At 37.0% G+C, this 19,149-nt stretch overlaps 1 protein-coding gene across 1 annotated transcript in view; it reads right to left on the reverse strand.

Annotated features, from left to right (window-relative positions):
- The window catches only part of LOC116849013 (homeotic protein empty spiracles-like), an 88,860-nt gene that overhangs the window by 47,132 nt on the left and 22,579 nt on the right, over positions 1 to 19,149 (reverse strand). Inside the window, exon 2 of the mRNA XM_032825719.1 lies at positions 4,273 to 4,445. Within this exon, the coding sequence (XP_032681610.1) occupies positions 4,273 to 4,445 (173 nt within the window). The remainder of the gene's footprint in view (positions 1 to 4,272; positions 4,446 to 19,149) is intronic.

The raw sequence follows: 19,149 nt of genomic DNA on the forward strand, positions 1-19,149 counted from the left end.
ATATATATATATATATATATATATATATATATATATATATATATATATATATGTGAATTTTGATCAACCAAGACGGCTGCGACTGATATTTTCCCTCATCCCTGAAACCTCACAGCTCACGTTCACACAAGTACCTTGTGTTCCATCTAGTCCCATGTTCATGCTTGATCCATTTTCCCTCTTCGCGAGCATCGTTTCATATTCTCAGCTGCGATGCTTTTAAACTTGGGAACACTTGTAGGACGCTGAGAGTGCTGGGTTTATTCGTGACTTTTTGGGAAGCAACTTTGTGCTCGCAAAGCTAATTCGGAGAATTTTAATGCAATTTCATTCCCATCGTTCGGAGAATTTTAATACAGTTTCATTCCCATTTCATTCTCAGGCGATTCCGAGGAATTCTTGCATGTGTCCGACCTCGCGCGCTGAGATATTAATGTACGAGCGATTAATGTATTCCGACATTCTCGAGCTCGGCGATAATAAATATCAATGATGTCGTTAATAAATACTACGACGGATTGCATTAATCTATCGCGTCCGGCGCGTTATGTAATTGCCGCGTATAATATTACCGCTTAAACGCGATGTATTAGCTCGTATGTATGCGCTAACGGCTGATAGTTTTTGCACACGCGACTGAACAGCGAGAACGAAATCATCGACGTGCTCGTTACAGTGTGTAACGTTCTTCCGCTTTTTTTACACGAATGACTCGATGAAACGGTAAACAAGGCGAGGAACGCGAGGAGGAGGAGGAGGGAGAAAATGTAAAAACAAAAAAACCGCAAGAGTGAGTTGAGAAAAGTCTTGATGCAGAGTCTATTCGTTCAGGCGATTTGCAATTCACTTTAATACTTTGAATATCGTGACGGTCACCTGTGATTGGTAATATGATTTTTCCGCGTCTCATTAGATATAATTAATTGCAATTACTTGAAATAAAAAACGGAGGTAAGCCAATAAGCTAATAAGATGAGATAAAAGATAAAAGAGATATACACGCCTCGAACTATTATCGTATCTTTTGTAATTCAAATGTCAGTTAAGCTTTTGTAGCAATCATTAGTTAGTTTTCATAACGATTACCAATTAAGCTTCTTTTTGTCTTTATCATTAGACCAGCTTTTGTATTTCCTAAATTTTCGAAGTGAAATCTGCCTTTCAAAACGAGTGAAAAATTTATTGAAAGCAGTAATGAAAATATTGTCACTTGAAGTCGATGGAGTAAATATTCTCTCAATTTTAAGTAGGATTTTGATTTCATGCAAGTGAATATTTTAACTGATTACAGTGCATTTGTTTCTGTGACAGTGGAATATTTCAGATTCATTGTTTAACTTTGAAAATATTTATTCAATATTTCAAAGTGAAGAATTCACTGCTTTTAAGTGAAAAATCGCTCAAAGTTCAAGTGGCTCGGCTGTCATTCTACTTTTCGAATGAAATTTCACTCCAAGAAATTTAGAGAGTATTTCCTAAATTTTTTAAGTAAAATTTTACTCTCAAAACAAGTAAAATATTGATTCCGAGCAATAACAAGAATGTCATTGCTCGAAATCAATGGAGTGAAGTTCACTCAAACTTGAAGTGGATTCATGAGTGAATTTAAATCAATTACAGCAAATTTATTGCTGTGACGGTAGAATACACCAAATTCACTTTCCTCTTTCAATTTCTAGTGAATATATTTACTTAACACTTCAGAGCGAAGAATTGATTATATATGAGTGAAAAATTGCTCAAATCGCAACGATTCAACTGTCATTCTGTGTGTGTGAGTGCATGTATGCGAGTGAAATTTCTCTACAAAGAAGTTTAAAGAATACGATCAATGAAAATCAACGCATTAACACCGAGGAGGTCGTTCTCCCTTTCGTTTCCGCTTTCTTCTTTCCTTCCATTTCGTTACGTCGTCGGGATTTCGCGCGTCTCAGCGAACGCGCACCGCCGCCGCGACGATAATTGCTTTTTTCTGAATCGACAAGAGTGTATCGCGCGCACGAGCCGAGTGCAAATGAGACGATCATTGCCGCGAGACGAACAGCGCGAAAACAATGGGTATCGCTGCGTCATGCGAATGCATCTTCTCGTGCGAGACCGCGACGTCTCGTCGCGCGTTCTTCTCACGGCGCGTATGTATCAATCTTGCTTAACGCGTCCCGGGAATGCTAATGTCGAGCCGCCACTGACGAGTCGCTTTATTAATCGTGCATGCCATTTGCATGTTACCGCTCCTCGGCAATAGACAACGCGCGCGCTTATGCGCACTGGATAATATTATTAACTCAATTATCGGCGCCGATCGCGGAATACACTAGGCGACCCTCGCTCGACCCTCCGATCTTATTAAAAATTTAATAATGTACACGATGTATTCGTTATAGTATTATTATAATTGGCACGTCGGTGGATTACAGCGAAGGCAATTCACGCGCGGGGAGACTCGATTAAAAGTTATATCGAGTCATTCGGTTTATAATCCATTTTCGCGCGGTGATTACCTAAGTAGGAAGAACGACCTCTTCCTGGCCAGTAACTCTGGCCAGGAATTCTGGTTATTATTTGTTAGTTTCCGGCCAGTTTAAGCAACAACAAAAACAACAGTTTAAGCAAATTTTGCCTCACCAGTAGAAGTAGACAGTAAAACCAGCCACTTTCTGTCTAGTTTCTAACCAATTTTTAACCAATTTTTAACCAAACCTTGTTTTCGTACGAAATTCTGCCAGATAATTTGACTGTACACATTGTAAAACATTATACTTTATTATTCGATATAAAAATAACCGTAGAGTCCTTTCGCGCGCGAAATCATTCATTATTGAGGTAGTTGTAGTTTTATTTTTTATTACCATTTTTCCTTGCCTAATTTCCTGGCACGTAAGTAGCCAAGAAAGAAGTATCAGTTTTCTCATGTTTTCTCTAGATAAAAAACTGCCCATTTATTTGCTATTTTTTATTGACTTGTTTCTGGTCAATAACTGACCAAGCAATAGTAGCCAGCAATTTCCCTGTCCAGTTTATGAATAGTTACTGTCTAAGAAATCAATCCTAATCAGTAAAAACTGGCCGGTTTTTTTACTAGTAACTAATTTTTCTTGGAAAAACTATCTCTCTTCGCTCGCGAGAGGACTGGCTGTCAATTAAACACAGGAGAGTCTATCATATAAAAAGTCTGATCTATTCTGTTTTGTGGACTGAGAAACCATCTTATTCTAAATGATAGAGTTTCCTTCGCAGGCGACAAGAACAACTCCGTGCATCGAGCGATAGAATTATTACTTCGACCTGTCAGACCGAGATTTATAAGCAGTCTTTTACAGTTCATAACGCTTACTTATGCAATCCGTAAACAACTGAGGTCGGTCGTAGTTAGATTTATAGAATTAAAAAGGAAAAAAAGGAACGCCGACAAAAACGACGGCATTTAGATTAGGACGAAATTTTTCGATTTCTCTTCCCCTTTTTTCTCACTCGATTTATACATACTCGTTTACTCTTTTCTCTCTGTTTACTTCTCTTCCCTATTGACTAAATTTTTTAAGTAAAATTTTACTCTCAAAACGAGTAAAATATTGACTCCGAGCAATAACAAGAATGTCATTACTCGAAATCAATGGAGTGAAGTTCACTCACACTTGAAGTGGATTCTACACGAGTGAATTTAAATCAATTACAGAAAATTTATTGCTGTGACGGTAGAATACACCAAATTCTAAACCTCCGGGTCTTCTCTCGGTTAGAAATTGTTTTCATCGAGAATTGTTCAGAGCGTAACGTAGTAATGAAGTATGGCGGATCGCGAAGCCATTTCGTTACCGTTCTCCCCCTAGTGTCTCCTCCCTTCCCTCCCGTTGTGATCTCTTCTCATCCGGTGCAAATCATAGAGTCAACGCCATTTTTTGGCTGCTTGGAAAAGAAACAATAAAAATCAAATCTCTCATTAAATTTAGATCTTCTTTGCGTCATTATCTTCTCCGTCATCATCTAGTTGTAAGTTAAACACGTTATCATCACATTGCTTGATCCCGTTTGCGTACTGCCCAGCTACTTTATCATCATTTAAATCTCCTACGTCTGCATACTCCTACTTTGACCTAACTTAGCTTTCTTGAGAATTCGTGAGCTTCATTGTTTCCTTCTAATTCTTTTTAGCCACGCTTATAGTTAAACATTTTGTCAGATCTCTTTATTACTCTCTCACATCTATCACGATTTTTTCTTCTTGCGTTATCAGTAGATCTAGTCTAATCTCTTCTTCTTTTTCTCTCTCACCTGTGTCTCCGTTAACGACAATGCCTGCGCCAACTGCTTCCTCTCCGCGCCCACGACGTAGTGATTCTTTTCGAACGCGTGCTCCAGCTTCAGCAACTGGCTCGGACTGAAGGCTGTCCTTATTCTCTTCGGTTTCCTAAAGGGCTGCAGCAGGAAGCCGGATATGTCGGGACCTGAAACAGACGATTTTCGATTGGCCTCCGAAGTCTCGCGCAGTCCCGGCGAAGTCACGTCGCAGCCATTCCGACGGGAATGACACTCGAGAAGATGAAGAAGAAGAAGAAGAAGAAGAAGAAGAAGAAGACGGGACGGGCATTAGCATAATAAAGTCCACGGCATATAGTTAAGAGGGTAGAGAAAATATGTTGAATCTAAATGATAAATCAACGCGATACGAATCGACGACGAGCAAGAGCGCGTAACTCACCGGCCGACAAATTAAAGCGGTAATTAAATTACGTGAGGAGCGGGAGCCCGCATAAAGTTCTCTCGTGTTCAGACAGTCATGCACGGCTGGGGGGAACGGCGACCTTGCGATTTATTAACGATTAATTAATTGTTCAACGCCACGGCGTCGTCCGGGCCAGAGTCTCTCTTCGTGCCACCGCCGTCGTGGTCTTGCCGTGGAAAATAAATGTAATCGACACGCGAGAGATAGACAGAAAGAGAGAGAGAGAGAGAGAGAGAGAGAGAGAGAGAGAGAAAGGGGGGAGGGAGAACTCAGACCACGAATTCATATAGGCCCAGCCAAGCAAAGTCGTGCGTGCGCCGACGAAGAAGGAAAAGCCAGTGTGGGCTTCCGTCGAGGGTGCGGGAGGAAGAAGTAGGTATACGGGAGCGGGAACCTGGGGCCAGGTAATTGAGTATTCTACCACGAAAGAGCGATGTCGATCCGCCGATAGCCACGTCTGCCGGAAGTCACCCGAGATGCTTTAGCGGAAAGCTCGGGACGATAAATCGCCACATCGTCTCGCTCACACGAGCGAGCGCGCGAGGGCTTCCCCTCGACGCGTGACTGCACCTCCCTCGCCCCCTGTTACAGCGTGTTAATCCGATTTCCAGCGATCGACAACGCGATCGCGAAGTCGGCGAAGGCATTGCGGAAACGCGAAGTCGGAGCGCTGCACGGGGAAAATATCGTAGTAAAAGAAATAGTTGAGAATATTTCTCTTTATAGTGCTCTTCGTAAAGCTGGATCATACCGAGATTGTGGTGTGAATTATTACAGAAATAGTGAACTCGACGATTTACTGTGATGTACGATACAAGAGACATTATAATAATTTTGTAGTAAAAAGTCAAACGTGCACAACATTTTTTGACATATATACAATAATTTCTATCACATTTCATCTGTGCGGCTCAAAGCTATAAAGATGTAATTTTTTTTAAAATTAATAGTTTGCAATAAACACATGAAATTATTATTAAGGACACTATAATAGCACTTACTACAAAATTAAATATAATTATTTCACTGTACAATTATTGTTATATATGCTGAACATACTTTATTAATATATACACTATATTGAAAAAGAGAGAGAAATCGAAAAGAATTAAATCTAATCTTAAGAGATTAATTGTGCAAATTTTGTACAAACTGAAAGAAAATTGAAGCAAATCGACAAAACCCGACATAAAGATTTTATCTACAAAATTTAATTATTTTACTTTATTTATTTTATCTACTATTTATTTTATTTTATTAATTTTATCTACAAAATTTAATTAACGATATAAAGTTAACGAAATCAAAACATAGATGTTATGTGTGATCTAAATGTTTTCCAACTACAAAAAATTTAGTCCAACTACATAACACGAGTAATTTGCCACTAATAGAAGATTAAATACATTAGACAACAAATAACATGTTGAATGAGCTTTATGATCGCCTTGTTAAGCTGAATTTTGAGTTTGTTTCACACAAACGAAAGATTAAAGGTGCAACAAAATTTTACTGAGAATATCATGACAATTATAGTTTGTAACACTGAAAAGAAAATTGATCTGTGGAATATAAAGTTTGTTTCACAGAAGTGAATTTTATTTCATAGAAATAAACTTTATATATTGCAAATAAATATCTAAATATTTTTCTTAGTGCATACACAACTCCGAAACTAAATTCGTCTGACTCAATTTAAATTGTTTCAATATGAAAAAGACATATTTGAAGATTTATTTGTGAGATAAAAGTTGATATTTCACTGAAATAAACTTTACTTCGCGGAAATAAACTTTGTTTCAATAAATTTCATATTCCACAAATAAATTGTCGAATATTCTCTCAATGCGTAATAATATTCAAAAATGAAAATTTTGTTTGTTTACGTGCTGGTCCCGTCGGTATCCGCATGAAACAGGCCCTACGATTTATATTTTGTATCTTGACGATACATGATTTTATCTGACACGAGTATCGGAACGAAATTCCGACCTCCTGCTCTCCGCACGGCGATCCCCCGGCGTCAATTAGCGTACGCGCGTGTGCTCCCCGCGTTATTATTCATTGCGGTTTCTAAATTACAGCGTCAGCGCGCAAAGTGATCTAAATAAGTCACGCTCAGTAGGTTACACCTAGTAACCGGTATATAACGTACACGCGACTAGCGGCCCGCTACGAGATGAATCGTATCATTTGCATCGCGAAAAATTCCCGCTAGGACGTCGCGCGACTCAAACTGACAGGTTAATGGCTTGAATAAGTCGGCCGATACTTCTATGTATACTTTGAGCGCGCGCGTGTGTCTTTCCTATATTTCCGACCGTCGCAGATTCTCAATTACAGTGTCGGGCGCGATCCAGAAGTGGGTTAAACGCATCGACCGCGGCGGTATCGTGATTATTCGATGAGTCATGCGCTCGCGTCCCCGCGCCACAAAAATATCGGCTATAATCTTCCCGGCTGAGACTACAACAAGTTTGCACTTGTGAGAGCGCGTTAGATGACCTTCCGTCATCCGCGGGAAAATCGTCGTGCGTCACATTTTCCGCGATTCGAGACGCACGCATGAGTCCGAGAAAAATACTCGCGATGAAATCCAGCGGGGAATTTAGCGCACTTCTTTTTGCACGGTTGCATAAAAGCTTCTTCTTCGTCACTTACTCCAACTCCTTTTCTCTAACAATTCACTTCTCTCCTTCCAACCCTCTGCGGATACCAATGACTATACTTCGTTGCGTTCATACACGAAAAGAGAATTTTATAGTGAAAATTAGTACAGAATTTTGTAATTGAAGAAAAGATGAACGTTTTGTGATAATAATTTACTGTAATAATTATTTTCTGTAATACTATATATATATTCAACAATTCTGTAATAATAATGTATTATTCTTCCATTTCACACACATATGAGCTTTCATATATCCACATTTTATATTTTAGAAATGCGCTAAAAAATGTGTTAAAAAATTTCCCATGTTTCTTAGCAAGATAGATTAGACAGAACAGATTAGAACATATTATTAGAACGTATTATTCTTGATAATACCTCGATTCTTTATTCAGTTTATTCTTTCTTATGTAAATAATATACTGTGAACAAAATACTTGAAAAAACAAAAATATTTGAAAATTTCTTTGTGAAATATAAAAATTGTATTTTTGTGTATAAATTTTATATCTCACAAATAAATTCTCCAATATTTTCTTCTCAGTATAGTCATTACCTATGTATCAATAGTACAAAATAAAGTTGTTATTATTATTAAACTTAATCTATACAATATGTTCTTTGTTTCCTGCTTTTTTTCCTTTACCTCCTTCTGACTCAAACCTTTAAGCCTGATACAATATGCTCTTTGCATTCTGTTTCTTGTCTTTTTCTAGCTTAAAGTTTAAGGTTTAAGTCAGAAAGAAATAAACAGAAAGAAACAGGAAGCAAAGAGCATATTATAGACTTTAAACTTCATCTACAATGTGTTCTTTGTTTCCTGCTTTTTACTCTTTATCTCTTTCTGATTCAAACCTTAAGTCTTAAATTAAAAATAGACAGAAAACAAGTAACAAAAAATAAAGAGCATATTGTAGATGAAGCTTAAGCCTTAAGCCAGAAAACAAGAAACAAAAAGCAAAAAACGCATTGTAGATTAGACTTTAAGCCTAAAACTTAAGGCTTTAAGATTTGAGTCAAAAAGAGATAAAAAGAAAGAAGCAGGAAGCAAAGAACACATTGTAGATCAAACTTTAAGGCTAATCTACAATGTGTTCTTGGCTTTCTGTTTCTTATTTTCTGTCTTTTTTTAGTTTAAGGTTTAAGGCTTGAGTCATAAAGAAAAAGTAACAGGAAGCAAATAACACATTATAGATCAAGCTTTAGAAAGAAAAAGTAACAGGAAGCATATAACACATTATAGATCAAGCTTTAAAAAGAAAAAGTAACAGGAAACAAATAACACATTATAGATCAAACTTTAGGAAGAAAAAGTAACAGGAAGCAAATAACACATTATAGATCAAGCTTTAGGAAGAAGAAGAGCAAAAGAGCTTCACATGAATTCGGCTGATCTACGTCCCTTGAAACGTGCGACTCTATGATGACTCATTGGAGTCATCGCGAGTAGTTTTGCGCGACATGGAGCGTTTGTCGGACATTCTTTTCGCGGGGATATCGCGAAATGAACGCCTTAACGAGCACGTCGCATACGCGGGCGTGTGCTACTTAACGCGCTTCCACGTGCGAGCGCATTCCTGCGAGTCTCACGGCGAAGGTTGAATCCTTGACGCGATCAAAGCGGCACTCGCGTGCGAATAGACGCATTAATCAGCGCTATCCTGAGGTGGCGAAAACGCGGCCGCTTCCGCGATCCGCGTAATCCGGCATAATCCGCGTTATCCGCGCAAATCACAGCGAGTATAGAAGAAACGCGACATCAACTCTGGATAGCATAGCAGCCACGGCTGTTTTTATTTTTGCACGATGTGGGAATCGGTGAATACTTATTCATTATTATTTAAATAATACAAAAATACTTTATTATTATTCAAATAATATTTATTTAATTATTTCTATATAATCTTCTTATATAATATACACATACAGAAAAATATCATTGTACCACTAAAGCGATTACTCAGTTTATTTTACTTCTTTTGAGTAACAATCATCTTCAACAAAGAATATTTTCTTGATAATAGTCTTCAAATATATTCATAATAAATTTTAGAAAAGCTCATTATCATATTCTTCCTCTCTCCAAAGTAGAATTCATTCTCTTTCACAAGAGTATTATAAAAATTTTCGACAAAAGAAAGATAGTTCGACTCCATGTCAAACAGAATTTTTCTTGTAATTTAATATTTTTCATTGAAATGCTGAACTTACTAATATTTACTCAAGTGCAGTATGAATTTGTTTGTGTATAAAGTGTTGCAAGACAGTTGTGCAATATTTTATTAATGTTTCCTGGAGTCCATTAGAATAAGAAATTCCAGTGCAGAATTACAAAATCATTCATGGCAATTTTCCAACTTCTAATATTATAATACATATGATATTATAATACATTCTAATATTATTAAACTTTGTTACATAAACATATAATATTATATATCTATGTAACAAAGCTTTCCATTAGAATTTTGTTTTGACACCAGAATGCCCGAAAACTTTCACAGCTCTCTTTAGATGCCCGAGAATCATTTTTATTTCTTGCGATTTTAATGTTTTAAAACTCCCTCTATTCCTCATTACTCGTATTAATGATATGTAACTTGATAAATGTAATTTTTGTATTTATTTGGCTTGCTAAAATTTAATTCGCGAAAAAGCCATCTTATTTTACTAGCTTATAACTTGAAAATAATCGACGTTTCGACATTTTTGTATTAGGATTTTTAACTCCAATTAAGCGTCAGAGTATTAAACTATTAAAGCATCGTACTCTGATTTCGGGACACAGCCTATATAATACTTCACGACCAAAACACCGTAAATTCCGTGATACTTTATTCTTACTCTCGTTGTTTCATGCAACAAAGGGTGGCGCGGTGAATGTAAATCGCGTCGAATTACACGAACGGGCGATTCTTCGCAGGTGCGCGCGATCAACGCTAATTACCGCGACGGAATAAAGGATCATTAGCGACGCGCTCGTGCGCGAAAACCGATCGCTGCTGTTTGCGCGGGTAATGAATAGTAACGCGGTGACTTACTGCGACTGCTGCCGCGCTCGTACGCGATTTTGAATGCGCGACATATGTCGCGAACCGCGATGGTCCGCGGCCATGAAGTAACGCAATCGCGTTTCGCCAATAATTGATTAGCTACCTCCGGACGGCTACGATTATGCGTACTTAACGACGCGAGAAAAGTGCGAGACAATGCGCGCGCGCCATAAATAATTAGCCGCCGCTGCAATAGTCGATCTCGCGATCGGCATATTGAGAAAAAAATACTTCAAATTTGTTTGCGGAGTACAAAGTTTATTTCTGTGAAATAAACTTGATTTTTGCGAATAAACTTTATATTCTACAAATAAATCGATCTCGCGATCGGTATATTGAGAGAGAAATACTTTAAACTTTATTTACGGGGCATAAATTTATTTTTGTGAATATATAATAAATAAATAATAAATATATAATATATAATAAGTAATATATAATATATAATATGTGAATATATAATATATAATATGTGAATATATAATAAATAATATATAATATATATTAAACTTTACATGCCACAAATAGATTTTTAAATACTTTTTTTCAGTGTACACAGAAAAAAGGGATTAAACGAGACAATGAAGGAACTACATAAATCGATGTCGCAATTGGTACATAGAAAAAAAATACTTCCAATTTATTTGCGGGGCATAAAATTTATTTCTGTGAATAAGCTTTATTTTTGCGAATAAACTTTATATTCTACAAATAAATCGATCTCGCGATCGGTATATTGAGAGAGAAATACTTTAAACTTTATTTACGGGGCATAAATTTATTTTTGTGAATATATAATAAATAAATAATAAATATATAATATATAATAAGTAATATATAATATATAATATGTGAATATATAATATATAATATGTGAATATATAATAAATAATATATAATATATAATAAACTTTACATGCCACAAATAGATTTTTAAATACTTTTTTTCAGTGTACACAGAAAAAAGGGATTAAACGAGACAATGAAGGAACTACATAAATCGATGTCGCAATTGGTACATAGAAAAAAAATACTTCCAATTTATTTGCGGGGCATAAAATTTATTTCTGTGAATAAGCTTTATTTTTGCGAATAAACTTTATATTCTACAAATAAATCGATCTCGCGATCGGTATATTGAGAGAGAAATACTTTAAACTTTATTTACGGGGCATAAATTTATTTTTGTGAATATATAATAAATAAATAATAAATATATAATATATAATAAGTAATATATAATATATAATATATGAATATATAATATATAATATGTGAATATATAATAAATAATATATAATATATAATAAACTTTACATGCCACAAATAGATTTTTAAATACTTTTTTTCAGTGTACACAGAAAAAAGGGATTAAACGAGACAATGAAGGAACTACATAAATCGATGTCGCGATTGGTACATAGAAAAAAAATACTTCCAATTTATTCGCGGGGGATAAAATTTATTTCTGTGAATAAACTTTACATGCCACAAATAAATTTTCAAATATTTTTTCTCAATGTACACGGAAAAAGGGGATTAAACGTGACAATGAACGAGCCAAACGTGTTTCGGTTGAAAGAAAATATCAAAAAATCGGTTATTATCTGATCGCTCTTAAAAACTTCAAGAATACTTCCTCTCTCTCTCATTCTCTCTCTTTCTCTCCCCTCCCCCCCTCCGACGCATTTTAATTATTACATTCTAATTATAAAGATTGCACTTTAGAGAAGCGCGGCCGTAAATCTTCGAAAGGCGAATGGAAAACCATGATCGCGGAAAGAATCCCGTATCCGGACGGGATCTTCGACAGCATCGGGCGAGATCGATCCTCGCGATTCTGCCGAGATGCCGTGGCGAGATCACGGAACGGATACGTCGTCGTGGTCTCATCGTTAGCGGTTCCCTAGGAGCTTCTTCCTAGATATCGCCCGGAGCGATGCGCTTAACTCGTCCTTTGCCGGGAAGAAGAAGCGAAAGAGGAGGAGGAAGAAGAAGAAGAAGAAGACGAAGACGACGATGTCGGCGACGACGAGGACCAGGACGGGGACAACATAGCGAGGAGGACGAAGAGGACGACGTGGAGGAACGAAGAAGCGAGTCGGACGGCCTGTAATTACGGGAAGCTTGTGCTGCGGCTTTCGCAGCTGAGACGCCCAGAGCGACTCGAAATTACTCAAAAATAAGACCAAATGGTAAACGTATCAAATTATATCCCCCCTGCGCGCCGAGCTTCCCTCAGGCCCTCCTCGCCGTTGCCGTAGCTGCTGCCTCGTCGATCTCACAACCAACCCTCGTGTGTTCCATCGTTCTCTATCTCTCTGTCTCTCTCACTCTGGTAAGCGAAAGCCGCAGCCGCGCGGTTCGTCTCGACGCATCGCACTAATGCGTTTTTAATTGTCGCTAAGCGTGCGACGAGAAACATCGACGATCACGCGAAACTAACGACGGCCGTCGCGACGCGCTCGCCATGAGAACAGATGAAAATATAAAGAAGGCCAAAGGGGAGAGTCGACGTTTGATAATTTGGGTCATTATGTTCGCCGAGAGAAAGAGGAGGAAGGGTGTAAATAGTCGTCACTTCAAACCTGTGCTAAGTACTCAAATCCGAATTTAGAGTTAGGTGATAGTTTTTTACTTGAATCATATGATAGGTATGATATTACATTCGCAGTCACGATTCAATTAAAAACTCGGGCTAACTCTAAATTAAATTTGAGTGTCTCACCTGAGGCAACTCTCAAGTAACGACTGTTAATACGGATTTAAGCGAACTTGCGCTTCCAGAAGTGGTAAAATCTTCTTAGTTATCAAGCAAGGCTACACTGAGCCTGGGAAAGAATATACCCGAATGTTAAATTGACGAGAAGCTTTCAACGCAATACATATACACACGAAGTTAAAATACACAAAAAGTACACATAGAAAAATATTTTACTGCTAAGATAACCGATTTCTCTATTTCTTCTTTTAAGTAGTAGTTATCTTCAGCAAAGAATATTTTCTTGATAATAGGCTTAAAAAATACGAATTAATACTCTTGATAATAGACTTAAAAAATTTATCATAAATTTGAGAAGAACTCATTGTCATATATACAAAAAGATAATTTATTTTCTTTACACAATAGATTTACACAATATATAATTTATTCTCTTTACACAAATATTATAAAACTTTATATAATAAGAATATAAATCAAATTTTGGTTTTGATCTTGGTCTTGATTGTGAACTTATTTGGAATTCCGAATTTATTGAATAAATTTGATGCTTATGACGAACTTATGATAAGTTTAGAGACGTATAAACCTATAAAATACTTGAAAGAATAACACTGACTTCAATGCAGTAATGCATTTTTCTGTAATGAGTTTGACCTTATACGTACATATATAAGACAGAAAATCGTGTAACTTTCAATCTAAAGAATGACACGACCATGGACATAGACCGAGCATAAGGACAAAACTTAAAAATCAAATAGAAAGAGACAGAAAATAAGTGTCATGTATCTTTCTTTCTCATTCTTTCCTAATTAGAGAGAGAAAGCTGGCACCTGCTTTCTATCTTTTTCTACCTGAGTTTCAATGCCAAGTAGGAGACACGCTCGATCTATTCGTATTATGTATGGATATGACATACATGTGACACTGACTATGTGCTGAAGAATAATCGGTGCGACTTCAGCTCACTCCACGGATTGCTCGAGACTATTATTTCCCAACGATAATTTTATAAAATGTCGTGCAATGGATCGAAATGTTCGAATCAATATACATTAACCAAAAAATTAGGTCATCATTTTTGTACTAAAACCATAAAGAATTTATAGTAGTATATAGAATATTTCAGCTTTTTAAATCAACTATGACATTTATATTGATATTCTTTTCGTTATTATCACTCAGACATCAACAGTTTCGTAGTTCCGAAATTGCTAATGAAACGTCACTCATGTTTTTGCCTTGAAATAAAAATCGAAATTGCCCGAATCGAAATTTTGATGCTACTTTGACGCTCTTAAGAATAGTTTACGCCTACTTAGACGATTTATAGCCTAGGTAAAACCTACTTTAACGATATTGATACTCATTAACTTCTCTTTTGAACATTTAACTCTACCTTGTCAAAATTTTGACGCTATTTTGACGCTCTTAAAAATAGTTTGAGTCTACTTAGATAATCTACAATCTAGGTGAAACCTATTTTGACGATATTGACACTCATTTCTAAGTCAATATTTTAACCCTATGTTGAATCTTGAATTCTTTAAAATATATATATTCTATGTAGAAGCTAAAGCTTCTATACACTGTTAAATATTGGAGGGTCAAATTTAAACCAATTTCTTGAATTAAATAATATTTAATTATTTTTAACTATCATGTGTGTCAAAATATACTATTTTAACACAAAACATGTGTTTAAAAAAACAACCACATCTAATCAACCCATTTAAAACAATATTAAGTCATTTTTTACTAAAACAAAGGTTACATTAACGTGCACATAATAAAAAATAAACTAAATTTTAGTCAAATTTAATACATTTCTTAAGTTAAATTATTTAACTCCATTACATTAGTTAAATTAACAACATATTTAGTAGGAGCAGTAGCGACTTATAAGAATGGTTAAAAATAACTCAAATTGAGTATAATTTGACACTACGGATTTAACAGTGTAGAGGTTCGTAACTGAGCCTACTTTATTTCCTAAGATCCTATTATACAACCTACTTTGACGCTAAAGAAAGCGAAAACGGAAATTTAAGACATTATCAGAGTCAAAGTAGGAGTAAATTATATCATTAGAACTAATCCTACTTTGCTCCTACTTAGCTCCTACTGCGGTGTAGAATTCAAGGTTCAACATAGGGTCAAAATTTCGACTCGGGTGGTTCAGACGTCACATATATCCTGAAAGTAATGTCCTGAAATATGTCCTGAAAGTAAAGAATCTCTATGCTTCGACACATCCTGAGCAAAATTGGATAAATAGAGTTAAGTTTCAGAGATGTGTAAAGAAGAGTACAAAGAAAGGCCGATTTCTGGCTAAAAAGAAGTAAAAAAAATAGTGTCTTTTGTAGATTTTGACTTTTAGAATACGATAAGAAAAATCATTATTAAAGATTGTTGTTTCATACAATATATGTAACAATTATTTAAATCGATAAGTTAATCGTACATATTTCATGATTATGTATGCGTAATTCTTTCGCCTTAACTGTTATATTTCGTCTCCACAAGTCGCAACGTCCTCTCTCTTTTCTATATTTTAATCCACTGTACGGCACTCCGAACTTTCATCGTGAGCGTGAGACAATTAAACATGACGCCGTTAATTATTCACGAGCAATCTGTTTAATTTCGTTTGCCCTCGGATAATTTCAAAAGACCGTCACCGACCCATAAATATGGCGAATCAAAGACCACTGCGAGAGCAAGCGAGCGCGCGCAAGAGAGAGAGAGAGAGAGAGAGAGAGAGAGAGAGAGAGAGAAAGAGAGAAACAGTGAGTTAATCCCACGATGGATAGTTAATTAAAAGTTAGGCCGATAGTCAATTCAAGACCAGAGAATTCTAGCCTTGAACTCCGCGATGAAATCTCATTTTTCTTTTTTTTCCCATTTTTTTCCATTTCCCACGAAGCTAATTAGAGCTTAGAACGCGCCAAGTATCACTAAGTGGCGGTGGCGCAGAGCGCGAACGTTTCTCACCGTCTAACGATCTTATGCAAAAGCAGCTAATTGCTCAATATCGTGACAAGATAAGGCCTCGAGTTCCCGTCGATTCTAGCATTAAACGCGGCGTACCGTCGTAATAACAACGCGCGGCTCTTAAGTATCCTTGTCGCCGGTGCGTCCCGTCGTAAACGCGTCGCGAAACACTCCTGCGAACCACTCGGACGCGGGTTAATAAAATATTTGCGTCGCGCGCGGCAATTACGAAACGAACACCTTCCGGCCCCCCGGGGCCCGTTGCGTGGGGGTCGTTTAATGATTTTAATAGTTCGCGGTCGATTAGGCGGCGACGCGGTCCTTTGATTTCGCTACCGGTGACTTGCGAGCGGAACAGAAACGCGACGCGCACAGAAAATCCCATTTCTCTCTCTCTCTCTCTCTCTCTGTCTCTCCCTTTCGCCCGTCGCCCCCTCCTCCACCCGCGACAAAAGGGGTGATTGGCACGTCGTAGTCGTAAAGTCCGCCTCGATGCAAACGGCGCGACCGGTTTTACGAGAGAGCGACTACTATTTAAAGCATAATCGAATTCACCTAATGGCGATTATTAGCGCCAACGCGCGCGCGAGCGCACGCGCGAGTCGATGTAATAACGATAACCCGTATGAAAATCTCCCAACATTCCCAAGGAATAGGATAGATTCCGATCAGACGCGATTCAAACTTGTTCCAAGCAGGTATATCGCGTACCGACTGGGTAACCCGTTTCTTACCCTAACTGTAGAAAATTTTCTGGAATTTAATTGGGATCTATCCCGATTTGCAAAATGATCGAAGTTGCGACTCTAAGTGGGAAGTCTAAAGGCGAAAGAAAGGTCGCGTAGAAAGAGTGAAGGGAAGAGAGGAGACACAGAGAATAACAAAGTGATAATTAATACTTTCATAACTATAATTTATACAAATGTGTGTAAGACCTGTTCTTTGTATAATATAGGTTGTTGTGTGGTCATTCTTGTAATTTACCGACTGTTAATTATAAACAGTTATAATATTCTTGAGTGTGTTTAATATAATGTTAGACTTATATATTTGAAGTAAAAATATTTATTTTTATTCAAGATATTTGTAATTTATTTCAAAAAGAGTTTTTGAAACAGCATACTTGAAACAGTTTAGTTTATACTTACAACATGTGTGAATCCTCAAAGCGTTTCAGATATTTTGTTCAACACAAATATATAAGTAGGAATAAAAAAAAAAGAAATTTTGAAAAAAGATTCAATAGAGAAAGTAGGATGTATGTTCGGCTTTCCTACTTAGAATTATATTTTTAAAACATTACGCTTTGAATCTTTGTAAATTTCTTAATCCGGAGCCATCATATTTTGGAAAATCAGGATAAACTCCAATTAGTTCTCAGCAAGTGTTCTGTGCAAAGAGCATATTGCTCCAAGATTTTGTATTCCAAAAGATGATAAAAGTTATTAAAAATTACAAGTATTAATTACTAGTATTAATAAGTAGAAGTAACTAGGATTTCATCCATTTGAAATTCCAATTAGACTTAAGTTGAAAAATCAATTATTAGAATTTCAACTAGTTGATATTCTACATTGAAAAAAACAATATAGTTTACCACACACAAGTCTGGTGATGTCAGATTCATTATTAAAACACAGAACAATTAATTATGTAATTGATGCAATCACAGAACAATTTCTGAGTTGCTGGCGCTAGCAATGATAATATCTGATTGCACCAATCACAGTGTATCTATGGTAAATATCTGTACAATCGATTTCTGGTTGCCAGAACCAGATTACGCGCAACTATATTGGTAAAGTTAATATACCAAAGTAACTGAGTCATATCAATCATCACCAGAGTATAACTGGGGTGACACAACACTGCTCACAACTAAACCTTGTTATGTGCACCATATTTGGTTTCTTTATCGTCACTTTCACCATCTTTCGGGGTACATAAACCTAAGAAGCAATATACCGATTGATTCTTCAGCGAAACCTATAATTTCTACAGACAAATCAGAATGGATTCCAGTTAGATTCCAGAAAATGTTCTATTATTCCAATACGACATCATTGGCGCAAGGGTTGAATGGTGGTGGAAGTGGAACAGACTTCATCGTGACACTTAGAAAAAGAAGGAAACAAAAGGGGAGAAAGTCGAAATTTTAGATCATTTACGTATTTTAATTATTTATGCACGCGAGAGAACCGGTATGTTTTTACCGCTCACCACTTCCTTCGCCGGGCAACGGGAATATTCAACGGATAGCTTATCACACAGTACATAGTCAGCCACGATAAAGACGCTCATAATATAACTATTACACGTTGAAAAGAAAAAAGACGGCAATGTTGCCGCTGTATACTTGTGCGTAGCGCGCGCGCCATTTTCGCACTACGCGTAACCGCTTAAATAAAAAGACGATAATCACCGAGAGCGATATTTACATACGCGTCAAAGCGAAGTAGCCCATGTTCGGGCAGCTCCATATTCACGAAGGTTTTACGAACTGTCGTGTACCTGCATAAAACACCTCGAGCTCAGCGATATATGGATCGCGCGATTACGCAGATATCAGCGCGATAATGTGGACACTGGTGCCTCTGACCGTAAACGCGTAGGCGATCCCATTTGAAATGTAAATGGCGCTCATAACTTCCTGGATATCAATGCAACAACATGCGTAAATTACGCTATATCTACACGGTGCAATTTAAGCAACATCCTCCGCCCGTACGTCGCGAGTCCGCGATTAATCGCGCGTCGCCAATTATCAATCGGGCCGGCTTGATTCGTCTGGCCCTCCTCGCACGAATATTGAGCTGAGGTATCGGGAGAGAAAGTCCCGAAGCTGTTTTAAATGCATGTGTGCGTGCAGATGCTTATTCTTTTTGGCTAAACCCCCCGGATAGATTTCCGAGATTATCGCGGCGTGTTAAATCGGTGACTTTGTTGTTTTAATTACATTTATGAAATGAATATCAGTGTTGGA

Source organism: Odontomachus brunneus, unplaced genomic scaffold (assembly GCF_010583005.1).
Source record: "Odontomachus brunneus isolate Ranch 3 - 2012 unplaced genomic scaffold, Obru_v1 Obru_scaffold_104, whole genome shotgun sequence".
Classification (NCBI taxonomy): Eukaryota; Metazoa; Arthropoda; class Insecta; order Hymenoptera; family Formicidae; genus Odontomachus; species Odontomachus brunneus.